The sequence below is a fragment of the Mesoplodon bidens genome (genome assembly GCF_964165515.1).
Source record: "Mesoplodon bidens genome assembly, chromosome: 3".
NCBI lineage: Eukaryota > Metazoa > Chordata > Mammalia > Artiodactyla > Ziphiidae > Mesoplodon > Mesoplodon bidens.
The window spans coordinates 19,832,315-19,852,885 of NC_138178.1; the positions used below are offsets into that span (position 1 = coordinate 19,832,315).

Genomic DNA, 20,571 nt, shown 5'->3' on the forward strand with positions numbered 1-20,571 from the left:
AACTGTATTCTAATTTCCTTTTCCTGTTCTAGGATCTCATCAGTGATACCACATCACATGTAATGGTCATGTCTCCTTAGGCTTCTCTTGGTTTTCACAGTCTCTCAGACTCTTGTTTTCGATGACCTTGACAGTTTTGCAGATTATTGGTCAGACATTCTGCAGAATGCACCACAACTGGGATTTGTAATACATTTAAATTCTTTTCTCAGTTTCTGCATTCCATTCTGGGATTCCCCCAAACACCTAAATGATTTGTAAAAATTGGTATACATTAAGATTTATTATTATTTTTAACATCTTTATTGGAGTATAATTGCTTTACAATGGTGTGTTAGTTTCTGCTTTATAACAAAGTGAATCAGTTATACATATACATATGTTCCCATATCTCTTCCCTCTTGCATCTCCCTCCCTCCTACCACCCTCCCTATCCCACCCCTCTAGGTGGTCACAAAGCACTGAGCTGAGCTGATCTCCCTGTGCTATGCGGTGGCTTCCCACTAGCTACCTATTTTATGTTTGGTAGTGTATATATGTCCATGCCACTCTCTCACTTTGTCACAGCTTACCCTTCCCCCTCCCCATATCCTCAAGTCCATTCTCTAGTAGGTCTGTGTCTTTATTCCCGTCTTACCCCTAGGTTCTTCAGGACCGTTTTTTTTTTTTCTTAGATTCCATTTATATGTGTTAGCAGACGGTATTTGTCTTTCTCTTTCTGACTTACTTCACTCTGTATGACAGACTCTAGGTCCATCCACCTCGCTACAAATAACTCATTTCATTTCTTTTTATGGCTGAGTAATATTCCATTGTATATATGTGCCACATCTTCTTTATCCGTTCATCTGATGATGGACACTTAGGTTGCTCCCAAGAAGCTTCTTAAAATACATATTCCAAGACCGCGTCCAAGACCTACAGGATGGGGGCACTGTAGCTCTGACATACCGGGCAGGTAGAAGCTGTCAACACTGCGTCCACCTGCCCAGTCGCTGTCAGAACGTGGACACATCAGAGTGTCACCAAGCCTAGACACACTTTGGTTATACTTCAGATCAGAGACCAACGTCAAAGAAGAGTTAGCTTTCTCACAAGAGTAGCCATAAAAGTATGTATTCAAGACAATGTCTAAGAAACAGTGATACAAGTGCCACTGAATGAATGCAAATGAGGTTTACGTCATGGCTGACATCTCTTCTCAGAAACCGTCAGGGTGTTTACACGCGCGCGTTTCCCACTTTAAAAGCTCGCAAACTGCTTTCAGTTCTGTCAGATCACAGTCCTGATTACTGACGTCCACGTCCAACTTCACTGAAGACAGTTATATAGCTGTGTCACCAAGTCACAAATGTGCACAGACGTGCCAGCCCTACTGAACCACAGCAGACCTGGACATGTGCCAGGGGAATACTGAGACACCCTGGCAAACCCCAAATTTTCAAATGCCATTAAATATGACTGCATTAGAACAGAATTGCTTCAGACTGAATATCTGAACAATGGGAACAAGTAACACACAACTCACAGGGGGGTATGGACTAAGGGAGATGCTGAATTAAATGAGAATAAAGCTCTTCTGAGCCGCACATTCAGGGCAATGGGCTAGGTTCCCTCCCTCCCTCACTGATTCCATCCTGCTCGCTACCAGGCCAATCCTGGAACGCTTAAGTCTCGGAGATAAGCTCCTTGACGGTCGAGGGATCATCTGGTTGGAAGCTGCTTGTTAGAAGCCCAGCATCTAACACAGGACAGGCTCTCGATAAACAATGGTGCGTGACTGACTGGATGTGGCCGGGGTCCGGCTTTAGAACAGAGCCATGGGCGCCCACCAGCTCAGGTTCCTACCCATTCTACTGCGCCAGCTCCCCGTCCTTTCTCTAAGATTTGTTTCCACTAAGCTGAAACTCTGCCAGGTGACATCCCTCCTTTGTACCACATCTCAGTTCATGCCTCCTCTTTCTCATAACAGATGCCATCACCCGTGAAGACAGACACGTGGGAGGAGCTTCAAGAGTAAGACGCGGAGATCACCTTCCTCCCCACAGATACATCAGAAATACATCTACATGTAGAACAGCTCCTACAGAACACCTACTGAACGCTGGCACAAGACCTCAGACCCCCCAAAAGGCAAGAAACTCCCCATGTACCTGGGTACGGCAAAAGAGAAAAGAATAAACAGAGACAAAAGAATAGGGACGGGACCTGCACCAGGGGGAGGGAGCTGTGAAGGAGGAAAGGTTTCCACACACTAGGAGCCCTTTCGCGGGCGGAGACTGCGGGTGGCGGAGGGGGAAAGCTTCAGAGCCGCGGAGAGCACAGCAACAGGGGTGGCAGAGGGCAAAGTGGGGAGATTCCCGCACTGAAGATCGGTGCCGACCGGCACTCACCAGCCCGAGGCTTGTCTGCTCGCCTGCTGGGGCGGGCGGGGCTGGGAGCTGAGGCTCGGGCTTCGGTCGGATCTCAGGGAGAGGACTGGGGTTGGCGGCGTGAACACTGCCTGAAGGGGCTAGTGCGCCACGGCTAACCGGGAGAGAGTCTGGGGAAAAGTCTGGACCTGCCAAAGAGGCAAGAGACCATTGTTTCGGGGTGCACGAGGAGAGGGGATTAAGAGCGCCGCTTAAAGGAGCTCCAGAGATGGGCGCGAGCTGCGGCTAACAGCGCGGACCCCAGAGACGGTCATGAGACGCTAAGGCTGCTGCTGCCGCCACCAAGAAGCCTGTGTGCGAGGACAAGTCACTATCCACACCTCCCCTCCCGGGAGTCTGTGCAGCCTGCCACGGCCAGGGTCCTGTGATCCAGGGACAACTTCCCCAGGAGAATGCATGCCGGCCTCTGCCACCGCAGGATCGCCCCGCATCCGTACCCCTCCCTCCCCCTGTCCTGAGTGAGCCAGGAGTCCCCAAAGTTAGCAGAAGGAAAGAAATCATAAAGATGAGATCAGAAATAAATGAAAAAGAAATTAAGGAAACGATAGCAAAGATCAATAGAACTAAAAGCTGGTTCTTTGAGAAGATAAACAAAATTGATAAACCATTAGCTAGACTTATCAAGAAAAAACGGGAGGGCTTCCCTGTCGGCTCAGTGGTTGAGAGTCTGCCTGCCGATACGGGGGACACGGGTTCGTGGCCAGGTCCAGGAAGATCCCACGTGCCACGGAGCGGCTGGGCCCGTGAGCCATGGCCGCTGAGCGTGCGCGTCCAGAGCCTGTGCTCTGCAACGGGAGAGGCCACAACAGTGAGAGGCCCGCGTACCAAAAAAAAAAAAAAAAAGAAGGGAGAAGACTCAAATCAATAGAATTAGAAATGAAAAAGGAGAAGTAACAACTGACACTGAAGAAATACAAAGGATCATGAGAGATTACTACAAGCAACTCTATGCCAATAAAATGGACAACCTGGAAGAAATTCTTAGAAAAGCACAACCTTCCAAGATTGAACCAGGAAGAAATAAAAAATATGAACAGACCAATCACAAGCACTGAAATTGAAACAGTGATTAAAAATCTTCCAACAAACAGGGCCTCCCTGGTGGCGCAGTGGTTGAGAGTCCGCCTGCCAGATGCAGGGGATACGGGTTCGTGCCCTGGTCTGGGAGGATCCCATATGCCGCGGAGCGGCTGGGCCCGTGAGCCGTGGCCGCTGAGCCTGCGCGTCCGGAGCCTGTGCTCCGCAACGGGAGAGGCCACAACAGTGAGAGGCCCGCATACCGCAAAAATAAAAAAATAAAAAAATAAAATAAAAATCTTCCAACAAACAAAAGCCCAGGACCAGATGGCTTCACAGGCGAATTCTATCAAATATTTAGAGAAGAGCTAACACCTATCCTTCTCAAACTCTTCCAAAATATAGCAGAGGGAAGAAAACTCCCAAACTCATTCTATGAGGCCACCATCACCTTGATACCAAAACCAGACAAAGATGTCACAAATAAAGAAAACTACAGGCCAGTATCACTGATGAACATAGATGCAAAAGTCCTCAACAAAATACTAGCAAACAGAATCCAACAGCACATTAAAAGGATCATACACCATGATCAAGTGGAGTTTATTCCAGAAATGCAAGGATTCTTCAATATATGCAAATCATTCAACGTGATACACCATATTAACAAATTAAAGGAGAAAAACCATATAATCATCTCAATAGATGCAGAGAAAGCTTTTGACAAAATTCAACACCAATTTATGATAAAAACCCTGCAGAAAGCAGGTGCAGAGGGAACTTTCCTCAACATGATAAAGGCCATAATATGACAAACCCACAGCCAACATCGTCCTCAATGGTGAGAAACTGAAACCATTTCCACTAAGATCAGGAACAACACAACATTGCCCAACAGTGCTCTCACCACTATTATTCAACATAGTTTTGGAAGTTTTAGCCACAGCAATCAGAGAAGAAAAAGAAATAAAAGAAATCCAAATCAGAAAAAGAAGAAGTAAAGCTGTCACTGTTTGCAGATGACATACTACTATACATAGAGAATCCTAAAGCTGCTACCAGAAAACTACTAGAGCTAATCAATGAATTTGGTAAAGTAGCAGGATACAAAATTAATCCACAGAAATCTCTGGCATTCCTCTACACTAATAATGAAAAATCTGAAAGTGAAATTAAGAAAACACTCCCATTTACCATTGCAACAAAAAGAATAAAATATCTAGGAATAAACCTACCTAAGGAGACAAAAGACCTGTATGCAGAAAATTATAAGACACTGATGAAAGAAATTAAAGATGATACAAATAGATGGAGAGATATACCATGTTCTTGGATTGGAAGAATCAATATTGTGAAAATGACTCTAGTACCCAAAGCAATCTACAGATTCAATGCAATCCCTATCAAACAACTACTGGCATTTTTCACAGAACTAGAACAAAAACTTTCACAATTTGTATGGAAACACAAAAGACCCCGAATAGCCAAAGCAATCTTGAGAATGAAAAACGGAGCTCGAGGAATCAGGCTCCCTGACTTCAGACTATACTACAAAGCTACAGTAATCAAGACAGTATGGTACTGGCACAAAAACAGAAATACAGATCAATGGAACAGGATAGAAAGCCCAGAGATAAACCCACGCACATATGGTCACCTTATCTTTGATAAAGGAGGCAAGAATATACAGTGGAGGAAAGACAGCCTCTTCAATAAGTGGTGCTGGGAAAACTGGACAGCTACATGTAAAAGAATGAAATTAGAACACTCCCTAACACCATACACAAAAGTAAACTCAAAATGGATTAAAGACCTAAATGTAAGGCCAGATACCATCAAACTCTTAGAGGAAAACATAGGCAGAACACTCTATGACATAAATCACAGTAACATCCTTTTTGACCCACCTCCTAGAGAAATGGAAATAAAAACAAAAGTAAACAAATGGGACCTAATCAAACTTAAAAGCTTTTGCACAGCAAAGGCACCGGTCAGAATGGCCATCATCAAAAAATCTGCAAACAATAAATGCTGGAGAGGGTGTGGAGAAAAGGGAACCCTCTTGAACTGCTGGTGGGAACGTAAATTGATACAGCCACTATGGAGAACAGTATGGACAGTCCTTAAAAAACTAAAAATAGAACTACCATACGACCCAGCAATCCCACTACTGGGCATATAGGCTGAGAAAACCATATTCAAAAAGAGTCATGTAGATGAGGATGATTATAATTTTTGTGACTTTCTGTTTGAATAATAAAAAAAAAAATCCCACAAGGACTCAGAGGCAAAAAATATACAAATCAATTTTCACTGCAAAGTAAAGGAGCTGTTACAGTGGAGGATTACTGGACTGAATGTCAGTATTATGACACAGTATGAGTGTGTTTCATGTTTGGTAATTGCAATCTTTGTTGCTTTTGTTGTGGTCATCCATTTACAATGCTTGGTGTCAATTTATTTATCTCTTGTAAAAATACAATACAGTGTGTGTGTGTGAGTTGTGAGTAAAAAAAAAAAGAAAGCAGATCCACATGAAAATGAAGTTTAAATGATGACCAAATGGTTTGTTTAAGGTATTGACCAATTGTGCATTATTTTGTTACTCTTTGTGTGTATTAAAGTATTTGTGTCAAATTTAAAAAAGAAAAAACAAAAACCTAATAGTACTACTACTATACTATATACTATATAAATACATGTTTTATATATTAAATATAATATATATTTAATATACATTAGTAAGTACAAATATGATATAAATATATAATACATATTTTATAGGAAAAAAAAAGAGTCATGTACCAAAATGTTCATTGTAGCTCCATTTACAATAGCCAGGACATGGAAGCAACCGAAGTATCCAACAACAGATGAATGGATAAAGAAGATGTGGCACATATATACAATGGAATATTACTCAGCCATAAAAAGGAACGAAACTGAGTTATTTGTAGTGAGGTGGATGGACCCAGAGACTGTCATACAGAGTGAAGTAAGTCAGAAAGAGAAAAACAAATACCGTATACTAACACGTATATATGCAATCTTAAAAAAAAAAAAAAAAGGTCATGAAGAACCTAGGTGCAAGATGAGAATAAAGATGCAGACCTACTAGAGAATGGACTTGAGGATACGGGGAGGGGGAAGGGTAAGCTGGGACAAAGTGACAGAGTGGCATGGACATATATACACTACCAAACGTAAAATAGATCGCTAGTGGGAAGCCACCGCATAGCACAGGGAGATCAGCTCGGTGCTTTGTGACCACCTAGAGGGGTGGGATAGGGTGGGAGGGAGGGAGATGCAAGAGGGAAGAGATATGGGGACATATGTATATGTATAACTGATTCACTTTGTTATAAAGCAGAAACTAACACACCATTGTAAAGCAATTATATTTCTATAAAGATGTAAAAAAAAAAAAAAGACAGACATGAAAACAGAGTAAGTGAGGCCTTTGGCTTGATAGAGATGAGTAAATAGTTAACAGCTCTTTTGGGATATGACCATATGGGCCTCTCCTTTTGTCCAAAATATGATTCAAAGGTATCACAGTCATCACTACAATGAGATGATAGGAGCGTGGAGAGGGAAGAAGAAAAATGTGAGAGACATTTAAGAAACACAGGGGTCTAATGTTTAGAAAACACACCTGCTGCCCTCTGAACAGCTAAGTCAGTGAACACTGTCACAGGACACCTAGTGACCCAAATTTCTCTGAAAAGACTGCATGTCTTGATAGTGAAATCTCTGCTGCAGGATGTACTAGGTCAGGTTTTTGTTTTCTTTTTCATTACAGAAGTTTCCATCACTTCAAGATTACAGAATAAATACAAACTACTTGAATCCTCATCTTCAGTCAAAAGATGCAAGTGACTCAAATCATGCTAAGGGCCTTTCAGGTAACTGAAAATAATAACTTCTAAATATCCAGTGACAAATTCCTGGCCACACCGAAGAGTACAGACTCAACTATTTTAAGTAGGCCCAGGCCCCCGACAAACGGGGAAAGGAGGGCACAGGGTGGCCTTAGCCATCTGTTAAAGTAATAATCCTTGAATTTGTGACACATAACAATGGAAGATATCATGTCTCCTAGTGTTAAGGATATTTTAAGGGGAGGTTCTTCGCCATGGTGAATTTCAAGCACCTTAGCTGATTTGAGAAAATATTTGTTGAGTGGTGAGCCCTTCCATAGGGAATGCCTATGTATTTAAAGCATATCAAATGTCATTTTTACTTACCCTACTGTTTCTATATATATCGAATACAACTGCAAAGGAGAAAAAACTTAAAGTTAGTAACGAACTTCTATTTTCATGATCTACGCCTCCTTTTCAAAATTAAAATGCGCTTTATTATTAGTTACTCAAAGGACTTCCTGCTTCTACATCTCAAAACTACAAACATAAAAAGGCATCCTGCAATGTTTTACTTATATAATTTTGTTTTCCTTTTCTCTATGCTCAGCCGTAATCCCTTATGTTTAAAAATTCAAACCAAACACCAACATCGTCTCAACCAGTTCACAATTAGAGACAGGTTATCTATATCAGAGAAAGGAGCATCAGTCACTACTGCTTGATGGGGAATAAAATGGGTAAACTCTGCAATAGGAAAGCACACTACCTAGCCATGCTTAGGGCATGATTCATCTTTTTTAAAAGTCAAACCTGCCACAGACCCCAGGCTTGGCAAGTAGAAAAACAGAAACCTCAGGAGATATAATTTGACAATGCATGAAAACTGTCTCATACACAATACTTTCAATACTTACTTTCAACTCTTAAAAATAACTCACAAATATTTACTTTGTAACTGGTGCTACCTGATCATTCAAATAAAAATCTAGAAAGGTAGATCAGTCAACTAGCTAATTTAGTCCTAATAACAGAAGCATGTGGTTCTCTGTAGATAGACCCTTTGAAATGTATAATAAAATATGAGAGAGAGAACCATCTCAGTATTAAAAAGGGACTCTGGTTAAATAACGTAAAATTAACATGCAAACCCATCAGCAATACCATCATATAATAAAATGCTTAAAACACAGTATTTTGAATCCAGTTTTAAAATATGTACCACCGTAAAATAAGGTTCGGTAACATTATGCATTTCATTTCACTGGGTCAATAAAAAATACTCACAGTCTTCATCTAAGAATTTATACTGTATGTGTTTCTTGAAAAAGTCTTGTATACATCTGCAAATCTCTTCCTTTTGTTTAGAAATATGATCATAATATTGTGTGTAGTCCCTCTGAGAAATACCTGACAAGAAAATATTTTATATTTCATTATTACAAAACATTCTTTTCAAAAACACCAAAATGTGATTTAAACCTCTTTTTGAGGAAACCATTAAAGTAGATCGAATGAATACGGCATCATACATTAGTCAGCATTTTATATAGATATAAAGCTTATCAGTTGTAAAGGTTCAAATGGCTAGGTGAACCCTAAAATTCCATATTGCCGTGCATTCTTACTTTAGAAACAGTAGTTATTTTTATTTAGTACAATAGGAAGAATTCAAAGTCATAAAAATGTTTCTTATGTAAAAAATGAAAGAAGCAATTTTAAACCTACCCACATAGTCAACTGCTTCTTCTTTGATTTTTCCAATGAACTGTCTAAAAATTGGCATTCTTTTCCACTTTCTTTGGGAAAATGTAAAATACCCCTCACCATACGTTTTCCATAATCATACTGCACTTCATGGTCTATTTTCCTTGTTCATACGTGCTATCCTGCCTTCACAAGCCTGATGTTTCAAGCCATGGAAAAGTAAACATTCCTTTCTTCAGAGTGACTTGCTGACATTATTCCAAAAACACTAAAGGGAGCACTGTAAGAACTCCTTTAATCTGCTCTAGACCTAAGAAAAAGTTCTCTGCTCTCAAAGAAGGGCTTCCAACCAATTTCTTAATCACATGCCAATATGACTCCCTTCTTTAACTGTACTTAATACTGCAGTGTTTCTTTCAGAGATATATAACAATATTATACAATAAATTCAAACAACCCCAGTGTATTTCAGGTAAGTTAAATGTCAACATCCCATTCAATAAATAAATAGTGTTCATCTGATTCTGTTCAAATCACACTTTTCTTGGTTGAAGATCAATTCTACCTCATGGAAAATGTGCTTAGACAAAATAAGAGCAAATTATCTACAATATTTAGCCTGAATAAATCATAGCAGACAAAATAATAACCTCAGAGGAAAGAAAATGGGTGGCTTTTAAAGCAAAGTACTTCTTTGTTTGCATATTTTCTCTTGCTAGAATAATAAACAGTGCTTCAATAATAGAAATAAATGTTAAAAAAACTGGGCTTTTTACACTGCTTAAAATAAGCAGTGTATTGCTAGTAATACCTAGGAAAGCCCCAGAGAGAAAGCAGGTAGTATTACACATATCCTGAGAATAGTAAAGGCCACCACTTTCATCTCTGGAATCCAGATTGACATGATTCATCAAGAAGACTATTTTCTGTGGAAACAGAATCTGGCCTCAGGACCCTTGTCAATACAGCATTCCAGAGAGTCAGTGCCAGTTGGTTAGAGGTAGCATCTGAGATAAAAACTGACTGTTACCCTTGTCTTAATTACTAAGTAATTTATTTCCATCAAAAGCTTGTCTTCTTTTAACAATTACTTTCAAAGGTTTAAAAAAACAAACAAACAAAAAAACCTCACCAATAAGCTTATTTTCCTTGACAAAACAACGGAACTCAGCACCAGGAATTAATTCACACCATTTTCGAAGAACAAGCTGTAGACAAAGGAAAAAAGGAAAACAACTATGTAACAAGAGAATATTTACTAGTCTAATAAACAATTTTATGTTGAGACTATGTCTTAACAATTGCCATTATGAAGTGTTTTGTTTTTTTTAAAAAAAGGCATCATAAAATATTCCTGACATAATATGTAGGGAAAAGAGCTATGATCTATTAGTCTAACAGAATAAGGGAAATTGTATTAAAACTCTTTATGACAAAACGCGCCTTTGTCATTTATTTACCATTTTGGGAGTTCTGACATAACATACAACTCAAAGGATGGTATAGTCACGTTTTATCATCGTTGGGCCATATGTTTCCCTATAATTCATAGGTTCCTCACTCCTTTAAGAACATCAAAAAGTAAAATAATTTCCAAGTTATCTACCTTAAGCATCATTCTGTAATACTCTGATAAAATTATTACGGCTTATCACAAAGTCTCACTAAAACCCTTTCATGATTTTCCCATTATTTTAAAGTAATACAATTCTACCAATGGCCCAATTCCTAAATGGGTCTTATTACTATAACTTATTATTTAATATGTGCAAATTCTCATATTGTTGTAATTTATAAATAGTACAGTTGACAAATGTATGCTTCTGAGTCTGGTTCTAAAATGTTCCTTGGAAAAAACTAGTCCTGTCCTTTTGAAGTATTCATTGTAATCAATGGCAAGAGCCCCCAGCCTCCCGAATCCTGGCATACACCTCTTTGCCCCTCAAGACCTAGCGAGATAGGACTTGAATTACTCTAGGCCCCGTTTCAGGAATCCCCGCAATGGGCTCTGTATCTTCCCAGGCCACCCAGTTTCTTGTACATAACGTTCGAGAGTAAGCCCATACCCCATGTTGTACTAGGATAACCTGACACAAGTCTCTCTTCTAAGGGTGAGGAGCTGGGTCTTATTCATCTTTGCACTCCCAGCACAGGTATGTAATGCCTAGCAGGTGCCTAGGATATGTTTGTCAAGTGAAACATGGAACGACAAATATTTAAGATAAGCAGCCACTGAAAATCATGATATAAAAAAAATTTAGGGGCTTCCCTGGTGGTGCAGTGGTTGGGAGTCTGCCTGCCAGTGCAGGGGACACGGGTTCGAGCCCTGGTCTGGGAGGATCCCACATGCTGCGGAGCGACTGGGCCCGTGAGCCACAACTGCTGAGCCTGCGCATCTGGAGCCCATGCTCCGCAACGGGAGAGGCCGCGACAGTGAGAGGTCCATGAAGCGCGATGAAGAGTGGCCCCCGCTCACCACAACTAGAGAAAGCCCTCGCACAGAAACGAAGACCCAACGCAGCCAAATAAATAAATTAAATTAATATATTTAAAAAAAAATTTAATGAACTGTGAAAATGCTCATACTATGTCATAAGTGAAAAAAAAAGTGGCACATAAAGCATCTTATGGAGAGTGTGTATATGTGCACATGCACACACACACACACAAAATATCTCAAGAAAGGGAAGTTAAAGGTCAAAATGCTAATAATACTGAGGATATCTGGGTGGTAGACTCCTCATATTTTCTTGTATTTTTAAATTTTTGATAGTAGGTTGCTTTCCTTAAAAAAAAAACAACTGTAGTGTTAAAAATATGTCTTAGAAATTTGAAGTGCGCTGATTCCAATTTTCATTATTGTGAGCTCTTGGTCAAGCTCTGTATGCGCCACCTTTTTAAAAATAACCTAATTATTAAATGAAGAATCCCACACTGAAAAATTACACTGTTCTTACCTACTAAAAGTTGATACTGGCAAATATATTTTCTGACAGCTACAGTAAGTTTTATTTTATTTTATTTTATTTTTTTTTAATTTTTTAAATTAGTTTCTGCTTTATAACAAAGTGAATCAGTCATACATATACATCTGTTCCCACATCCCTTCCCTCATGCATCTCCCTCCCTCCCACCCTCCCCATCCCACCCCTCCAGGCGGTCACAAAGCACCGAGCTGATCTCCCTGTGCTCTGTGGCTGCTTCCCACTATCTATCTACCTTACGTTTGGTAGTGTATATATGTCCATGCCTCTCTTTCGCTTTGTCACAGCTTACCCTTCCCCCTCCCCATATCCTCAAGTCCATTCTCAAGTAGGTCTGTGTCTTTATTCCCGTTTTGCCCCTAGGTCCTTCATGACTTTTTTTTTTTTTTTTAATTCCGTATATATGTGTTAGCATACGGTATTTGTCTTTCTCTTTCTGACTTACTTCACTCTGTATGACAGACTCTAGGTCTATCCACCTCATTACAAATAGCTCAGTTTCGTTTCTTTTTATGGCTGAGTAATATTCCATTGTATATATGTGCCACATCTTCTTTATCCATTCATCCGATGATGGACACTTAGGTTGTTTCCAGCTCCGGGCTATTGTGAATAGAGCTGCAATGAACATTTTGGTACATGTCTCTTTTGGAATTATGGTTTTCTCAGGGTATATGCCTAGTAGTGGGATTGCTGGGTCATATGGTAGTTCTATTTTTAGTTTTTTAAGGAACCTCCATACTGTTCTCCATAGTGGCTGTACCAATTCACATTCCCACCAGCAGTGCAAGAGTGTTCCCTTTTTTCCACACCCTCTCCAGCATTTATTGTTTCTAGATTTCTTGATGATGGCCATTCTGACTGGTGTGAGATGATATCTCATTGTAGTTTTGATTTGCATTTCTCTAATGATTAATGATGTTGAGCATTCTTTCATGTGTTTGTTGGCAGTCTGTATATCTTCTTTGGAGAAATGCCTATTTAAGTCTTCTGCCCATTTTTGGATTGGGTTGTCTGTTTTTTTGCTATTGAGCTGCATGAGCTGTTTATAAATTTTGGAGATTAATCCTTTGTCAGTTGCTTCATTTGCAAATATTTTCTCCCATTCTGAGGGTTGTCTTTTGGTCTTGTTTATGGTTTCCTTTGCTGTGCAAAAGCTTTGAAGTTTCATTAGGTCCCATTTGTTTATCTTTGTTTTTATTTCCATTTCTCTAGGAGGTGGGTCCAAAAGGATCTTGCTGTGATTTATGTCATAGAGTGTTCTACCTATGTTTTCCTCTAAGAGTTGGATAGTTTCTGGCCTTACATTTAAGTCTTTAATCCATTTTGAGCTTATTTTTGTGTATGGTGTTAGGGAATGATCTAATCTCAAACTTTTACATGTCCCTGTCCAGTTTTCCCAGCACCACTTATTGAAGAGGCTGTCCTTTCTCCACTGTACATTCCTGCCTCCTTTATCAAAGATAAGTTGGCCATATGTGCGTGGGTTTATCTCTGGGCTTTCTATCCTGATCCACTGATCTATCTTTCTGTTTTTATGCCAGTACCACACTGTCTTGATTACTGTAGCTTTGTAGTATAGTCTGAAGTCAGGGAGCCTGATTCCTCCAGCTCCGTTTTTCGTTCTCAAGATTGCTTTGGCTATTTGGGGTCTTTTGTTTTTCCAAACAAATTTTGAAATTTTTTGTTCTAGTTCTGTGAAAAATGCCAGTGGTAGTTTGATAGGGATTGCATTGAATCTGTAGATTGCTTTGGGTAGTAGAGTCATTTTCACAATATTGATTCTTCCAATCCAGGAGCATGGTATATCTCTCCATCTATTTGTATCATCTTTAATTTCTTTCATCAGTGTCTTATAATTTTCTGCATACAGGTCTTTTGTCTCCTTAGGTAGGTTTATTCCTAGATATTTTATTCTTTTTGTTGCAGTGGTAAATGGGAGTGTTTTCTTGATTTCATTTTCAGATTTTTCATCATTAGTGTACAGGAATGCCAGAGATTTCTGTACATTAATTTTGTATCCTGCTACTTTACCAAATTCATTGATTAGTTCTAGTAGTTTTTCGGTAGCATCTTTAGGATTCTCTATGTATAGTATCATGTCATCTGCAAACAGTGACAGCTTTACTTCTTCTTTTCCAATTTGGATTCCTTTTATTTCCTTTTCTTCTCTGATTGCTGTGGCTAAAACTTCCAAAACTATGTTGAATAAGAGTGGTGAGAGTGGGCAGCCTTGTCTTGTTCCTGATCTTAGTGGAAATGGTTTCAGTTTTTCACCATTGAGGACAATGTTGGCTGTGGGTTTGTCATATATGGCCTTTATGATGTTGAGGAAAGTTCCCTCTATGCCTACTTTCTGCAGGGTTTTTATCATAAATGGGTGTTGAATTTTGTCGAAAGCTTTCTCTGCATCTATTGAGATGATCATATGGTTTTTCTCCTTCAACTTGTTAATATGGTGTATCACATTGATTGATTTGCGTATATTGAAGAATCCTTGCATTCCTGGAATAAACCCCACTTGATCATGGTGTATGATCCTTTTAATGTGCTCTTGGATTCTGTTTGCTAGTATTTTGTTGAGGATTTTTGCATCTATGTTCATCAGTGATATTGGCCTGTAGTTTTCTTTCTTTGTGACATCCTTGCCTGGTTTTGGTATCAAGGTGATGGTGGCCTCGTAGAATGACTTTGGGAGTGTTCCTTCCTCTGATATTGTTTGGAAGAGTTTGAGAAGGATGGGTGTTAGCTCTTCTCTAAATGTTTGATAGAATTCGCCTGTGAAGCCATCTGGTCCTGGGCTTTTGTTTGATGGAAGATTTTTAATCACAGTTTCAATTTCAGTGCTTGTGATTGGTCTATTCATATTTTCTATTTCTTCCTGAGTCAGTCTTGGCAGGTTGTGCATTTCTAAGAATTTGTCCATCTCTTCCAGGTTGTCCATTTTATGGGCATAGAGTTGCTTGTAGTAATCTCTCATGATCTTTTGTATTTCTGCAGTGTCAGTTGTTACTTCTCCTTTTTCATTTCTAATTCTATTGATTTGAGTCTTCTCCCTTCTTTTCTTGATGAGTCTGGCTAATGGTTTGTCAATTTTGTTTATCTTCTCAAAGAACCAGCTTTTAGTTTTATTGATCTTTGCTATCGTTTCCTTCATTTCTTTTTCATTTATTTCTGATCTGATTTTTATGATTTCTTTCCTTCTGCTAACTTTGGGATGTTTTTGTTCTTCTTTCTCTAATTGCTTTAGGTGCAAGGTTAGGTTGTTTATTCGAGATGTTTCCTGTTTCTTAAGGTGGGATTGTATTGCTATAAACTTCCCTCTTAGAACTGCTTTTGCTGCATCCCATAGGTTTTGGGTCGTCGTGTCTCCATTGTCATTTGTTTCTAGGTATTTTTTAATTTCCTCTTTGATTTCTTCAGTGATCACTTCGTTATTAAGTAGTGTATTGTTTAGCCTCCATGTGTTTGTATTTTTTACAGCTCTTTTCCTGTAATTGATATCTAGTCTCATAGCATTGTGGTCAGAAAAGACACTTGATACAATTTCAATTTTCTTAAATTTACCAAGGCTTGATTTGTGACCCAAGATATGATCTATCCTGGAGAATGTTCCATGAGCACTTGAGAAAAATGTGTATTCTGTTGTTTTGGGATGGAATGTCCTATAAATATCAATTAAGTCCATCTTGTTTAATGTATCATTTAAAGCTTGTTGACAGCTACAGTAAGTTTTATGTAAGCAACAAATAAATACGCAATTATTGCAAATTGACATTAAGTTTTCGGAAATTTTGCATTATCTATTGAGATAACGTTTTAGACAGGTAATACAAACACTGTACTTGATTTTTTTAAAAAGGTAAAAGGTGAGTCTTCCCCCCAAGCAGTGTCTCTGTCCTCCTCCTCACAGGCAACCAGTGCTGACAATTTCTCATACATCTTTCCAGAAGTATTCTATGAATACATGAGCATATAGTAGGTATCTTTTTAAATACACACAGACACAAGCACACGATACATAGGATTTTGCTTGCCACTTTTTTCATTTTAATTACTCTCACTTTCCTGGGCTTTTAAAACTGGGTTTTAAACCCTATGCACTAACATGATGATGGCATATTCCCCAAAAAGCAGTAAAAGAGCAAACTGCCAGTGAAATCAATCTCGGGGATAGACGATGACATTACAACAAAGATTACGCTGCAAGGCAAGACTAGGAAAACAATCTTTTCCATTTTTGTGTTTCTAGCACAAAGTAATAAGATTTAGCAGGTGCTTGATAGATGTTTGTTCAGTGAAACAATAGATATGAATGTATTACATATACATGACTAATGTTATAAAAAATGTTTAATGACCTGGGAAAATGCTAATATATTACATACCCCTCACAAATGGTATGTAAAGATCTCAATTACAAGTTCTAAAAGATGTAGGAATTGTTTGGTGGCTTGGTGAAGAGTCAATTACCTGTTCACAGAAGATATGCCAATATATACACTCAACACACTAAGAATTACTTGGTACAGTGAGTCAGTGGACAACTTTTGAAAGCATGTGTATATACAAGTGACTGGAAGCAAATAGGTGACGAAGAAATTAAACTAACAACAACATCCAAGAACACTGCCCACTTCAGGTGTGTGTGTGTGTGAGTGTGTGAGTGTGTGTGTGTGTGTTGTGTATACATTCAAACCAGGAAAATATGGGTTTGCTATTGGGGGACGGCGGAGGGAGTTGCTATGTTTCAACTCTTATTACTATTTCTAATAAAGTTTTCCACTGTCCTTTTGTTCTTACTTCTATATGTAACCTGTAAAATGAAAGAACCATAGAAAAAATAAATAAAAACGGTAAAGTGGTGTTGACTACTTTTCCTTGTAAATCAGGTTAAAAAGCTTAAACAGGTTAAGCTGGATAGTGAGTATGAAGGTGTTTGCTTCATTTCAAAATATGTATAATATACCATAGTATGTACATACTGTGTATATACTGTATATGTATGTATATGTACATAATACATGCATTTTGTGTATATTTCATAAATTTAAAAATTCAATGGCTCTAGGTTCCCAGAGAAATTAGTCCAAAAATTTGATTCATTTCACTTAAGAATAAATAGAAATTCTCAATACATCTTCATCTAGAACTATCAATTTTATTCAAGATTTAAAAAAAAAAGATGCTTACCTCATATTCCATACACGGATCTGGGGAATCATCAGTACAATGAATAAATCTTTGAGGGAAAGAAAGGCAATTGAATCTTTATTTTATGGTGTCAGTTTATGCATACACATTACTTATATTTACTTATATTTAAAGTGGGAGTAAGGTTTTACTAAAAGCATCCAGAAACAGGCGACTAATTCAAATTCAATGAACATTTATTAAGCACCGTTCAGTGTCAGGCGTTAGCCTAGGCACCCTGAAATGTTATTTGTTATTTCATTTGTCCTCAAAACAACCATATGAGCTACTATAATCTCCATCTTTCTGTTAAAAAAGAAGGGCTAAAACTAAGGAAAGAGCACATTCAGTGACCAAGCCAGGAGTATAACGCAAACCCACTCTAGATTCCAAATGAGGGTCAGATGGCACTGTTGTTTTGTAATTCTCACTGTGCTCTTCCTGGCTGAACCAGAAGTCTAGTTCTCTGCTGACATTAACTCTGCCACCTAAAGCCACAAAAAGTTCATCTAATCCTTCTCCCACATCCCATTTAAAAATAGCTGACAGAAGAATTATTCATTCCTCCATTAAATATATTGCTTCCTTCTCTAAAAATCCTCAGTTTCATGGACAATTTTTCACATCCTTTATTAAACACCCACCTATGCCAAGGGCTGGCGAGGCTCTGGAATGCCAAAATGACTAAGAGTCCCTTGTCCTTTAGTCTGGTGAGGAAAGCCTAACAAGTACCCAAAGAATTTCAAAACACTGAAAATAAAAATACTGTGATGGCACAAAGGAAACACTGATTAGCTCTTCATGTCTGGGGGGAGGGGAGCTGATAGTCAAGAAGGCTTCATTTGACATGAAGAGAAGGGTCTGCGTTGGAGGCAAAGGGAGAGAAGTGAGAACTACGCACAGGACTGCTGGAGGTCAGTACTGATGGGTGTGGAGGGAAGAACTGCCAAAACATGTGGTTGGAGAGAAATTTCGGACAACAAGGACTATTCAGATCATGAGGGGTCTTGTTTGCCTACGCAGAGAGGTTGTGATTTATTATACAGACAATGGGGAACTAAAAATGTTTCTAAACATGTGAGGGAGATCATTGCACTTAGGCTTTAGAAATATCACGGGTGGCAACAGTGCTGGAGAGCCTGGGGGAATTGGTGGCAGGTTGGGAGGCTGAGAGCCCAGTTGGAAGGCTCATTGCAACAGCCCCAGGGAGAGATGATGGCCAACTAATGCTAAGGCAGAGGAGAGGGAGAGGAGAAGCTCTATACAAAGATATTTAGGAGACAAAGTCAGGGCTACTTGGTGCCTGATTGAAAGCGCAGGATGAGGGAGAAAGAGGCCAGACGACTGGGGTGGCTGCTTGATGACTCGCTGGACAGTGATGCAAATACCATTCACTAAGAAGGAAGAGCAGGTGATGTGGGTGAGGAAAACATGGGAGCTAACTATGTTTGGGTGGGTAGTGTTGGAGAAATCCTGGGAGAACCACAGAGAATGTCTAGTAAGCAACTGGAACAAGGAAACTCAAGGGTGGAGGTGAAAATAATTATCTGGAAGTAATCATCCTACTGGTATAAGAGCTAAGGTCAAGGATGGAGACAGAAGTGATCAGTCAGCTCATTCAGATAGAATCCTGGGGAATACCAACAATTCAAGAAGCAAAACAGGTGGTCAAGAGACATTTTGATGAAAAAAGTACATAAGCAAAACAAAAAAGTTTTAAAGAGGTCTTAAGCAATTTACAAGTAGAATTGAATTTGAAAAGCTTTTAAATTTCCCTGAATGTTTGATTAGGTTGGAATTCTCTGCAATCATTTATGATTTATACTACAAACAATAACAACACAAATAAGGTGGTTGGCTAAAATCCTCAGAAAACAAGAACTTTTATTGCCACTAACTGTTGGGCACCAATGGATATAATTTGAATGACAAAGAAAGATGCACACAGGGAGGGAGCTTTGTTAAAAGGCAGTGGGCTTTCCCCGTATTAGTGAACAGGCACCAAGTGAAGCATGTACGTCTGCTATCTCATTTCATCCTTGCAATAATCCTATGAGAAAGTGCTATTATTATTATCCACTTTCATCCCACAAGGAAACTAAGGCTCAGGCTCTGAAAGGTGAGAAATGAAGTCAGTGGTGGGAGGGCACTAAACCACGTGTGGAACTGGTCCTCTCAGAGGTGGAGGTTCTAGAGCTGTTATCGCTCTCAGATTTCAGAGAAACCACAAATACCAAATGGATCCAGAGAAATACATATGTCCTGGATCATATCCTTTAATAGTTCTACATAATATCTTCTTCTTTATTTTCTTTCAATTTTTTTACTATTTATTTATTTATTTATTCATTTTTGATTGCATTGGGTGTTCGTTGCTGTGTGTGGGCTTTTCTCTAGTTGCGGCGAGCGGGGGCTACTACTCTTTGTTGCGGTGCACGGGCTTCTCATTGCGGTGGCTTCTCTTGTTGCGGAGCATAGGCTCTAGGCACACAAGCTTCAGTAGTTGTGGCACACGGGCTCAGTAGTTGTGGCTCATGGGCTCTAGAGTGCAGGCTCAGTAGTTGTAGCGCATGGGCTCAGTTGCTCTGCGGCATTTGGGATCTTCCTGGACCAGGGCTCGAACCCCTGTCCCCTGCATTGGCAGGCGGATTCTTAACCACTGCGCCACCAGGGAAGTCCTGTTCTTCTTTAGTGTAAAAGAGTCCCTCACCTTTTTTTTCTGGTTTAACAGCCTAAATATTTTAATTAGTAAAAAAACACTAATTCATTTATGAATTCTATTATAAAAATTCATTTTATCCTTAAAACATTTTTCCTCAACTCCTTTCTAAATTCTAAATGAAAAGATGAAAAAGTGTGTCAAAAATCCAGACAGTGTTATGAGGAATAAAAAGTTGTGTGGTAAAATAATTTTTCACAAGCGAAAAAAACGTTCACAATACAGTATACTTTTAAATAATATAAAAGGTCACAAAACTACACAGTACAAGCTCATATTTTAAACATACATGAGAAAACATAATACAATGTTAATTATTGGAATGTTAACAATGATTCTTTCCCAGCACTGACTGTTCATTTCTTCTACTGCTTTTCTGTAGTATTTCTAACATTATGTTTATCACATTAAATATATATTACCTTAACTTTTAATTTTGAGGAATTAAAAAGAACATAAAAGTACAAAGTGGGGACCTCCCTGGTGGCAGAGTGGTTAAGAATCCACCTGCCAAGGCAGGGGACACGGGTCCGAGCCCTGGTCCGGGAAGATCCCACATGCCGCGGAGCAACTAAGCCCGTGCGCCACAACTACTGAGCCTGTGCTCTAGAGCCCGCGAGCCACAACTTCTGAAGCCCACGCGCCTAGAGCCCGTG

General features: G+C 39.2%; 1 protein-coding gene across 1 annotated transcript in view; it reads right to left on the reverse strand.

Annotated features, from left to right (window-relative positions):
* Nucleotides 1-20,571, reverse strand: part of CDC123 (cell division cycle 123) — a 60,837-nt gene that overhangs the window by 7,430 nt on the left and 32,836 nt on the right. The window contains exons 7-10 of the mRNA XM_081230114.1: nucleotides 17,197-17,245; nucleotides 10,152-10,227; nucleotides 8,600-8,722; nucleotides 7,697-7,725 (exon numbers count right to left, since the gene is read on the reverse strand). Coding sequence (XP_081086240.1) covers nucleotides 7,697-7,725; nucleotides 8,600-8,722; nucleotides 10,152-10,227; nucleotides 17,197-17,245 — 277 coding nt within the window. The remainder of the gene's footprint in view (nucleotides 1-7,696; nucleotides 7,726-8,599; nucleotides 8,723-10,151; nucleotides 10,228-17,196; nucleotides 17,246-20,571) is intronic.